General features: G+C 44.3%; 1 protein-coding gene across 1 annotated transcript in view; it reads right to left on the minus strand.

The window, feature by feature from the left end:
- THSD4 (thrombospondin, type I, domain containing 4) overlaps positions 1 to 11,821 on the minus strand; it is a 655,655-nt gene that overhangs the window by 639,763 nt on the left and 4,071 nt on the right. The window contains exon 2 of the mRNA XM_012640568.1: positions 4,278 to 4,347. Within this exon, the coding sequence (XP_012496022.1) occupies positions 4,278 to 4,347 (70 nt within the window). The remainder of the gene's footprint in view (positions 1 to 4,277; positions 4,348 to 11,821) is intronic.

Below are 11,821 nucleotides of genomic sequence, written 5' to 3' on the forward strand. Positions count from 1 at the left end.
GGACACAACAAAAAAAGAAAAATATAGGCCAATATCCTGACAAAAACAGATGCAAAATTTCTCAACAAGATACTAGCAAACTGAATTCAACAGCACATTAAAAAGATCATTCACTATGATCAAGTGGGATTGATCCCAGGAATGCAAGGATGGTTCAACATACATAAATCAATAAATGTGATACACCACATTAAAAAAAGGAAAGACAAAAACCATATGATCATTTCAATAGATGTAGAAAAAGCATTTGTCAAAATTCAACATTCCTTCATGATAAAAAACTCTCAACAAATTAGGTATATAAGGTATGTACCTCAACACAATAAGTGCCATATACGCCAAATGCACAGCTAACATTACACTGAACAATATGTACTGAAAGTATACATTATACTAACATTATAGTGAAGAAAGCTATCAGCTTTTCTTCTAAGATCAGAAACAAGACAAGGATGCCCACCTTCACCACTCCAATTCAACATAGTACTAAAAGTCCTAGCCAGAGTAATTAGGCAATAGAAGGATACAAAAGGCATCCCCATTGGAAAGGAGGAAGTCAAATTGTTCCTGTTCATCATAACATGATCTTACAGACAGAAATCTCTAAAGACTCCACCAAAAAATTATTATAACTAATAAATTAATTCTACAAAGTCCCAGGAAACAAAATCAATATAAAAAATCAGTAGAATTTCTATATGCCAATTACAAACTATCTAAAAAAGAAATCAAGAAAATAATTCATTTATAATAGCTACAAAAAAATAAGATACCTAAGAATAAACTTAACCAAGGAGGTGAAAGATGTCTATACTGAAAACATTAATGAAGGAAATTGAAAAAGACACAAATAAGTAGAAAGATATCCGTGTTCACGGATTGGAAGAATTAATATTGTTAAAATGTCCATACTACCCAAAGCAATCTACAGATTTAATCAAATTTCTGTCAAAATACCAATGACGCTTCTCACAGAAGTAGAAAAAACAACCCTAAAATTCATATGGAATCACAAAAGACCCTGAATAGCCACAGCAATACTGAGTAAAAAGAACAAAACTGGAAGCATCACACTATCTGAATTCAAAATATACTGCAAATCTATATTAACCAAAGAAGCATGGTACTGGCATAATCCAGATGCACAGATCAGTGAGACAGAATAGAGAAACCAGAAATAAATTCATACACCTACAGCAAACTTATTTTCAACAAAGGTACCAAGAACACAACTGGGGTAAAGGCAGTCTCTTCCATAAATGGTGCTGGAAAACTGGACATCCACCTGCAGAAGAATCAGACTAGACCCACACTGCTAACCATATACAAAAATCAACTCAAAATGGATTAAAGTGTTAAATGTAAAACCCAAAACTATGAAACTACTAGAAGAAAACATACAGGAAATGCTTACGACATTGTGCTGGGCAAGGATTTTTTTAAATAAAACTTCAAAAGCACAGGCAATGAAAGCAAAAATAGACAAATGGGATTATATGAAATGAAAAAGCTTTTACACTGCAAAGGAAACAATCAATAAAATGAAGAGACAACCTACAAAATGGGATAAAATATTTACAAACTATACATCTGACAAGGCATTAATCCAGAATATATAAAGAACTTAAACAACTCAATAGCAAAAAAAAAAAAAACTCGATTTTTAAAATAAGCAAAAGACTTTAATAGGAATTTCTCAAAAGAAGCCATACAAATGTACAACAGGTATTTTAAAAAATGCTCAACATCACTAATCATCAAGAAAATGTAAATCAAAGCCACAATGAGATATCACCTCACTACAATTAGAATGGCCACTATCAAAAAGAGAAAAGAAAGCAGATGTTGACAAGAATGTGGAGAAAAGGGAACACTTATACACCGGAGGCGGGGTTGTAAATTAGTACAGCCACTATGGAAAACAGAACTACAATATGATCCAGCAATCCCACTCCGGGGTACATATCCAAAAGCAGTGGAATCAGTATGTTGAAGAGACATCTGCACTTGCAATAGCCAAGATACAGAATCAACCCAACTGTACAAAAACAGAGGACTGGATAAAGAAAATGTGGTATATATACAGAATGGAAATAAGATTCAGCCATTAAGAAAATGAAATTCTGTCATTTGGGATAACCTGGGGGACATCATGTTAAGTGAAATAAGCCAGACACAGAAAGACAAACAGACAAATACCATACCATCTCACTCACGTGCAATCTGAAAAAAAAAAAAAAAGATCAGAAGCTGAGAGTAGAACAGTGGTTACCAGAGACTGGGGAGGGGAGGGAAGAGGATGGGAAGACATTGGTCAACTGGGTCCAAAGTTACAATTAGATAGGAAGAATAAGTTCCAGTGTTCTATTACACGGCAGTGTCACTGGTTAATAATAAGGTATCGTATATTACAAAATAGCGGAGAGGATTCGAATGTCCTCACCATAAAGGTATGATAAATGCGTGAGATAACTGATGCTGAACACCCTGACTGATCATTATACAACATGTATATGTATCAAAACATCAAATTATATCCCATGAACATGTACAATTACAACGTGTCAATAAATTTTTTTTTAAAATAATAAAGTAACTTATAAACCTTTTTTTTCCATTTCTAAGAACAAACACTTTAAGAAAGATAAGGGAAATACCTATTTGGGGACCTTTCGTTCAGGTTACATATATATCCTTCAGGTTGACTCGAAAAATGAAGAGAAACAGCAAAGTAAATGGATCATTTATAAAATATTTTCAGTTATGATAGTCTATTTGAGCCGTAACAACAAGAACATTGGCAAATTGATCCAACTATTAGGATTAACAACTCCAATAATTCTAAACATAAATAATATAACTTTTAAAATGTTTTGTGTTTTTATTTTTTTGAATAATATAATTAATAACTAAAATAGACAGTTGTCTTTCCTGAGTCTTGAAATTTGAATGGGTACCATGCAGTGGAGAGAGGGGGTGTAATTTCCAAGTGAATCCAGTGCAATGGATTAGACCTTGGCCAGGTTTTCCATTCATCCAGCCATTCAGCTCCTGTAACGTGCCAGGCTCTGCTCCAGGAGCTGAGCGTATGGCGGTGAACGAGCCCAGCAAGAGGCCCCTTTCATGGAGCTGACATCCTAGTGGGAGATACAGTTCCATAGAGGCTTATACCTGGCCCGGGAAAACAGAGCCAGAACACAACAGCAATTAAATTAATCAGACAAGAACACCAAGATCTGCTCCCAAGAATGGTCACATCCACTCGAACTTGTGCACATACTCTCTTTTCTCGGCCCCTTCTCTACCGAACTTCCCCTGTGAAAATGCTCTCTCAGGAAAGGATCCAACCCACTGACTCATGCTTAGGTACACATGGCTTAGCCCCTCTCAGGAGCCTGAACTTCGCTACAGGTAGACATGAGGAGCACCTAGGTAGCAGAAAGGGGTTTTAGGGACTTTCTCAGAGTCCCGTCACACATCTATTTCTAAAGCAACATTCGTCAAGCACCTGCTCTGTTGTAGGACGGCACTGGGCTTGTTCAGCAACAGCGGGTAGTTCATTTACGACAAAACACACAGAGCCTGAAGGGAAGCGGGCTCCGTACTGCCCACGTGCCCCTCCAAAGGCTCTCGCTACGCTTCTCCACACAGCCCTGTGGCCCAGGAGGCTGGCCTTTGGGGACTGCATCAAGGGCTTCTTGTTCTGTCTTCTGGTTGGGTCAGCCAAAGGCTGTCCCCAGCAGGAGATGAGGGGTAGGAGGAAAGAGGGCCAAGTTCTTATTTCCCAGCTCTCTCCCTGTCTGGCTACCGGTCGGCAGTGGTTATGTCCCTCTACCAAAGGTCTTGCCTCCCTGTTAGGGGGTTCTCTTGCGTAGTGACAGCCACAGCTACAGCTGCAGCTCCCTCTCTAATCATCCCTCCCCTCAACGCTGACTATGCCCCCGGAGAAGGTAAAAGCTCCACACTGTGCTCCGCTGTTGCTACGGGGGCTCCTTCGCCCTGCCCAGGCCTTTGTAGTCTTCTCGCTGACTTAACCGTCCATTCTAACGGACACAGGATGCAAAGCCAGCACTGCTCTCAGATCAAAGACTGACTCCAGCCACCAGCTTCATGTTTAAGCCGCAGGGATTTAGGAAGGACGGGAGGGCTGGTGAGCAGTCTGTAAATGGTGCTTCCTCTCCGAAACGGTGGTGACTCACCTCCCAATAAAACAAGGTTCAGGGCAGTGACGGAAGTGACCCCAGCCCCTCAGGCAGAAACAGAAACCTCTGGCTTACCTTTCTGTGTTCAGAGGAGGCCTGTGGGCAGACGAGCTGGAATCCAAGCAGCAGGAGGGAACCCAGGACGCTGAAAAGGGAAAACAGCAACAGGCAGGGCCGTGAGTATACTCCAGGCAGCAGCACCCAGTGGAAGGCAGCATCCCGTGGCATCATTGGGCGGCAGAGAACCTGGGCATGGGGATGTGACCCAGTGAAGGAGCAAAGGGCCAGCCTCGCAGGAGGAGGCAGCACAGCGCTGTGTCAGGGCATGGCACGGGGCAGATCTGGGATCAGATCCCAGCCCTGCCGCTTCCAGCAGGGCTTCTAGGTCAGAGCATTTAACCTCCCTGCGCTTCCAGCTCTTCCCTTGCAAATTGGGGATAACAACAGAGGCTGTCTTGGGAGGTTTGGGGGGGAACTGAGTAAGATAACGCATCACACCTGACAGCCTGAGTGCTCATGTGGTCGTGTGCGTGCGTGGTGCTTCGGGGAGTGGGAAGGTCAGGGTAAAAGTGAGGGTTCTGAGCCTGCCAGGGACGTTCCTCGCCTTACAGCCCAGGCTCCCTTGGAAACCTTTCCTCCGCCCACCCCTAGCCCTTTGGTGTCACATATGCCCTCCAAGGGCTGGATTAGCTGCACTAAGCCCCACTGTCACCAGCCCTGATTAAGACTTGTCATCTAATAAAGGGAAGGCGTGGAAACAGGAGCCGGCTGGGACAGCTGGAGAGAACATGAAGCTGTGGATTCAAACACATCCAGGCTGGAATCCCAACTCCACTCCCATCCGGGTGATGCTGGGTGCGTTGATGTCTCTAAGCCGCGAACATTCTCACCTTCTGAATCACTGAACATGACAGAGGGGAGATGCCCGGTCCAGTGAGTCAGAGGAGAGACAAGTATTGTCAATTAACCGAAATGCCCAAGGCTCTTGATTCAAATCGTCAAAGTCACCGTGTTAAGCATCCCTATAAAGAGGCTGCTACACCTTCTGAACTTTTTTAGGGGTTAACACTAAGGGCGGCTAAGTTAAATAACACAGTGGTTGTGTTTTTTCTAAGCCTCCAAAATAACTGAAAGATGTGAAATACCAACCCAGCCCAAGAAAAACCACCATATTGGGGTGGGGATGAGGAAAACCTGCCTGCACCTGGGGGTTAGGCCTTGTGGGGTTAGATAAGGCTTCCACCACCTCTAAGAATCCGAAATTCCACCCCAACACCCATTTTGTCTGTAAATGACCCAGCAGACCACACAGAAGGGACATGGACAGATTGACTAGAGACCGTGTGACGCAGTAAGAGCAGGGAATGAGTGTAAAAAGGTGTTAAATGTCCCCTTTTTGTTGTCTTAGAGTTACAGCTGAGGCCTCAAAGCTGAAGACCACACATAATAAGTGTGCCCACATTGCCAAGGGCTGCACTATTAGGGTCTACGAAGGAGGTGTCCCCACCCATCCTGGGCTGCAGCCCCTCACCCACCTCCCACCTGTATGCACAAGGAGGCTGGAGGACGGGAGAAGTCTGCTAGCTATGGATTTCCTTGAAGAGGGCTGTAGGAGTGCTGAGTGTCCCTTCCTCTCTCCCCTAGGGAAGGAAAAGCAGGAGCTCTCTCCTAAGTGAAGCAAGGGGGACAACCATGCAGAGAGCTCAGTCTGGACCCCCTGGTGTATGGGGACATAAGGACTGGTGTCTGATGTTCCTCTGAAAAATATGGAAAGGCCCCAAGCTGGCTGGAGTGTCTGGGAGGGCAGAGTGCAGAAGGGGACAGGGTGGGAGCAGTCTGTATTTCTAGAGCTTAGAGGGGCAGGAGATGCTGCATTTTTCCCATGAACTATATATATATATATATAGATAGATAGATAGATAGATAGATATAGATATATATTTGGCACCATGGAAAGACACTGGACTTAGATCATCTGGAAAGGACCTCACCAAAGAAGATTGCTCACTAGAATGAAGTGACCCCCCAAAAAGGTGTGCGGCATGTGCCCATGGCATATAGGAGCTGGGGGGCAGGGGTAGGTCACAAGGGGTCAGCCAGTACTTGCACGGCCTGCACCAGGGGATGGGGCAGGGGGAGACCCCAGTTGGGGGGAGGTTCTCCAAAGGGCCAACGAACGTGTCCTGAGAGAGAAGAATCTGAAACTTAGACATCCGCAGCCCCGGATTACAGGGGGCACCAATCCCACTGGGACCCTCTCCTCGCTCCATCCCGGAGAGATTAACAATGGCAGAGCGAGTGGCCGGGGCAGGGAACTAGGAGTGTGAGGACCAGCCACGCCCTCTTCCCCACCACAGGGGTCTGAGGCTAGACCAGGCCCAGCTCACGGGAGGAAAGGAGCTTTAGATTGGATGGGAGACTAAAATTTTTCTATCTGACTAGACTTTCTTTTTGATGTAGTATATTTATAACAGCATCTTTCCAAGTAACGGATTTATTCAGAAAAATGCAATATGAAATTCGTGGTGAAAAGAATAAAAGAGTTGATTTATAACTTGCTGAGGATGTAGGCCAGGGCCGGCCAATGGAATTTCCTACGAGGATGGAGAACGTTCCCTACCTGTACTGTCCCAAGCACAGCACACAGATGTGTGCTGCTCAGTACACAAGAAGCCAGAGGTACAGGTCGAGGTGGTGATGTAACTGATGTCCTGGATCAATTCCAAAAACCATTACTGAAAGCACAGGCATTCAACCAATAAAACTATTCCCCTCTCCACCCCCGCCACACAAACTTCTTTTTTTTGACTTTGCAATACTTGAAAATAAGGCTGTTCATTAAACCCACAAAAAGAAAAGCTGCCCAAGATGTCTTCCAGAGATGGGGCTGGGGCATTTAAGAGAGTGGGTCCCCAGGTAGGGTGGGAAAAGCATACTCATATTCTAGTTATGTCCCTAGTAGATCCAGCTTGACCTCCAAGCCAAGAATACGTGCATCACAACTCTGGAGTCCACGCTCCTTGGTGGCATGACCTTGGGCAAATCACCTCCCCCCGTGCCTCAGTTTACCCATCTGTAAAATGGGAATAATGTAGCCTGTCCTCCTGCCTCAAACGAGTTCATGTGTGAGAAAGCACATTATGAACCCGTGTCTACAAATCTGGATCACTCGTAACACATTCTGGCACTGTTTATCCATTTAAAAAGAAAACCAGACTGGTGTGGTTTTGTTAAAAAAACAAACAGCAGCTCCATAAATGTGTTACACTGCAGCCCCTCGAAGCTCCTGGCACACACAGTAGCCACATATTTGTAATGCAACCGGGAGCAGTTTTGCGTAACCACTGATTGGAGGTTGCAGGTTGCGCTTCCACAGCCTTCGGGGGACTTGGGGCAGGAGAGGGAGTGAAAGGTTTTCCAGGAGGGGAGAGTCTAGGTTTTCCTCTGTCTCAGAGGAGCTGCATTCGACTCTACTCGTCCCCTCACCTCCTTCAGGTCTCTGCCCAGAGGCTCTTGTCTCCATAAGGCTTCCCTGACCCTGCATAAAACAGTGCTCCTTCTCCCAGCCCAGCCTCTTCTTCATAGCACTTACCATTGCATGTATCATGTCCTTTTCCTTTAAATTTCTCCCCCCACCCACGGGAACGTAAGCCCCGCGATCGGGGACTTTGTTTTGTCACCACTTCATTCCCTAGCGCCTAGCAGAGCACCTGCTATGTGGTGAGAGCTTGATTCACTGAATGAATGAATGATGCTTCCCCATCTTGGCAACCTCTGAAATTTCAAGATAAGTGAAAATGGTGTGAGTTAACACATTCGAAAATGTCCAGAGTAACTTTGGAAGCTTTTAAAAGTTACTTTATGAGGGATTTATAAAAATCAGTTGTGCTTTTGAATTTCCGTGCGACCCTTCCCAAAGAACCATCCTCATAAGATGTGCATGAGGTACGGCAGCAAAATGTTTGCTGGTGCCTCTTATTGCAAAAATGCAACGCATATTATATTTAGGTGTTCAAATGCTTCTTTTCATCTAGCTGGGCCCTAATGAAGCTAAAATCCACAGAAGCACCCAGCAAAATTTATTCTGGAATAATATCTTAGTTACTAAATGGGCTCTGCTCTGAATGGAATACAATAAATTCCCCCAGAGGGGAAATTATTCTTTGGGCTACAGTAACAGCAGGCAGAGCACTATATAACCCCAAGGGCCAGATGAAACTCTGCCGAGGGCTGAGTTTCCCACTTCTGCTCAGCAGACTGTTTTAGGATACCTCGCCCTGCTCACACATACCTAGCTAACTGGGAGTCTGTAGCTGTGCACACCCCTCTTCCAAACACCAACAATCTATCCCAAATCCTTGTTCCTCTCGACCTAATTAGAAATTAATGTTTGGGGAATGGGAGAGCATGTGTGTGTGTGTGTATGCGTGTGTGTATGCAACTCGTGTGTTATTTCACTTTGATAGTTTGCTTTGGCAAACTGCTCCCAGCTTGCAACGTTTTGACAGATTGAAGGCTACCAGGGCCTTTGGCAAACAAATCACACACTCCCTTCCAGGCGGCGGGGGGGAAGCCACATTCCTACCAAGACTTTCCGATTCACCTTGCAGTCGAAATAACCTAACATTGCACACTAATCAAAAAAACAAAAAAAATAGTTATGCCATCCACCCAGCACTGTTCTAGATTTTAAACACTCTATCATTTCATTTCCTCATGTAGAGAATAATACTCATTGAAATTTGGTACCAGATTTACATCACGGAACTGGGGCTCTGGGCTTCTGTATCTGCCATGGCCAGTCCTGCTCCCCAGCCCCCAAACTTTCCCTTCTCCACCGCAGTGAGGGGGGATCCCGCCACAGCCACTGCACACCCCCAACGACCTCAATGAACTCAACACCACTTGGGTATATCAAGTAACAAAACAAGGAAAACAGGAAAAAAACAAAACAAAACAAAACAAAACTTTACTTCTTTTCTTCTTCAATTAATACAACCCAAGAGATATTTCAGGAGCAATCGGATCACTAATAAAATTTTACCACCTTAGCGAAAGAGAGCCAAAATCTTAGTGTTAAAGTGAAATCCCACCCCGCACACTCTGGAGATAAAAAAATCTTTGCTAAGCGTGCATTTCCCCATGTTCAGCTCAGCCCTCGGCCTTCCTCCGACAGCAGCTCATAGTGAAGACAGCGAGGGAGGGAGACGGGTTACCAATGACACCTGATAGTCACCACTGCTCTCAGCACATACAAGCGTATTTCATTTAATCTTCACAACCATCCTATCACTTATATTATGCCCATTTGCATGTATGGAAATCGAGGCACCGAGAGGGTACATCATTTACTGAAGTGCACACGTACCTGCCAGTGGCAAGGCCTGATTCCAAACACCAGCGGTCAGACCCTTGGCCTGGACTCTTAAGCACTGTACTCCGGGGCCTCATTAGGACACAACACGGTTACACGAAACAAGCATTTGCCATTTCATCACATCAAGTTTCTTCCCCAGTTTGTATCAGGCTGTGACTTGACATCTGTTTTATTTTCTGCCATTGCTTACAAGAATCATTAGAAAATAAGTGGGTGCAATAAAGCCTCATTTACCCAGCCCCGCTGGAGGACATTCTAAATTTCAAAATAAATGAAGCTAACACGTACATCCCAAACTTTTTTAAAAAAAATGCATTTTATTTATTTCCCATTTTCTTACACAGAATAATCTGAGCGTAAGTAACCTTCCTTAGCTGGCTCAGAGTCGCCACCGTGAATATCAGTCAATTTGTGCAGCACAAGGTGGTGGTCTGCCGGGCACGGCAGGCTGGGCTCGAGATCCCCAGACACCTAGGGCTTTTCGAACCCAGTTGGCACTTAGCTGTCTCCTTCCTGCTGTCAAGCGTTGCTTCCCGTGCTTTCGACGAGGCTGTGTCCTCTTAACTCAGCTTTGGCCCCAGAAACCTTCAGACAAGCAAGCTGCAGCCAGACCAAGACCAAACAGGCTCTGGGAAAAGGCATGCCGGGCTTGTGCAGAGTGAGGTCTCTCCATTTCAGAGTGTGGATTTAAGCACACCTAATCCAACTGGATATCAGTCTTCACTGCTTATTTCCAGGTTCTCAACTCTGGCAGTCATTTCTGTTTTCTGAACCAGGACCTGTGGCAATGTGAGGTATTCTATCGTGCAGGGCTTCTTAGACACAGCAGCCTTTGGCAAACTCCCCTACTCAATGGGGGGGTTGCTTGAGGGAATGGTTTCTGATACATCTTTGCAACTAGCAGAACAATCAGCACAGTCTGGATCCATCGTCAGGGCTACTAAACATCAAGTGAATAAAAGAAAGGAAGGATCAATAAAATGAAGGGAGAAAAGAAGAAAGAGAGGGAGGGAGGAAACACCACTAACTAAAGAAATGCAAAGAGCTGCTGTGACTGTGGCATTCTTCCCCAAAAAAGCATTTCCTAAGTGCATCCCGGGACTCCCTCTTGGAAAAAGGAAGACAATCCTAAGATTCCTACAAGTTGGAATTATTGGTTTTGATCCCTGGTGGGGATGGGGGGTTGTCAATGCTAACCTGAGGCATGTAAATCCACATGGATGTAAGGAATGGGTAGTTGGCAGCCCAGTGATCACACCTTAACTACACTGAGACCTTTTTGGTACAGAATGTTCTAGCAACTCCCACAGTCAAGTACTGAGTGATGAGGACAGGGTCCAGGTACAGGGCTGTGCCAGACATAAAGAAAAATCAATACTGTCTGAACGCTTGCTGTCATTTTATAGGTAGGGGTTTGCCAGGGCAGTCCTCCAAAAAACTATTTTATTTCCTCCTCGTCTCTATGCCTACCATTCAGATGGCTCCTCCCGGGCTTCCCACAGACAAGATTCCAGCAGGTTCTTCCCCAGTACGCTTGCACACTTCTGCTCCCGCCAGATGCGTTGTGTTCATATAGTGTCAACCACGTTCCCAGACCTATTTATGCCAGTTGCTCTTGATTTGTAATGACATAAAATATTCAAATAGTACACAAGCCCAGGAAATAGAGCACAGAAAGAAAGATTACTTGTTAGTTGTTTCTACAAAAACGACGTTGAATGCTTTGGAAAGTCTCAATAAAGGCAAGCAGCCAAGGGAAAAAAAAACTGCTGGCAAATTAGGTGTGGATGAGACAACTGCAAATGATTAGGGGCAAAAATAATAAAAACCTAGAATCACTCTGGTACTCAGATTGCTTCCCAAATGTCTAAATTCTCACTCCACTTTAAAGAAATGGAAACCTCAGATAATACTTATGGGTGTGGTTTGTGCACGAAGGACAATCGGGGATTCGTGCTCAAAGAAAAGCTCCTGGCCCCACATCAAAAAAGTGGTGAGTGAATGTACATGTGTTTTAAGTTAAAAATAAACTGTTAAAGGTGCGTGTGTGTATCATTTGTATGATCTCCATGCTTTAACCTACTTTTGTAATTAACTAACTAGCCATCCTTGCCAGGAAAGATAAAGTTTTTGACCTTATTTCTTTTATTATACATAAAAGGCAGTTGGTTACTCGATTCATTCAATATTCAACAGATATTTATTTATTAAGCATCAATGAGGTAGTGGTTTAGATGCCAGT

This window comes from Propithecus coquereli, unplaced genomic scaffold (assembly GCF_000956105.1).
Source record: "Propithecus coquereli isolate 6110/MARCELLA unplaced genomic scaffold, Pcoq_1.0 Scaffold155, whole genome shotgun sequence".
Lineage (NCBI taxonomy): Eukaryota > Metazoa > Chordata > Mammalia > Primates > Indriidae > Propithecus > Propithecus coquereli.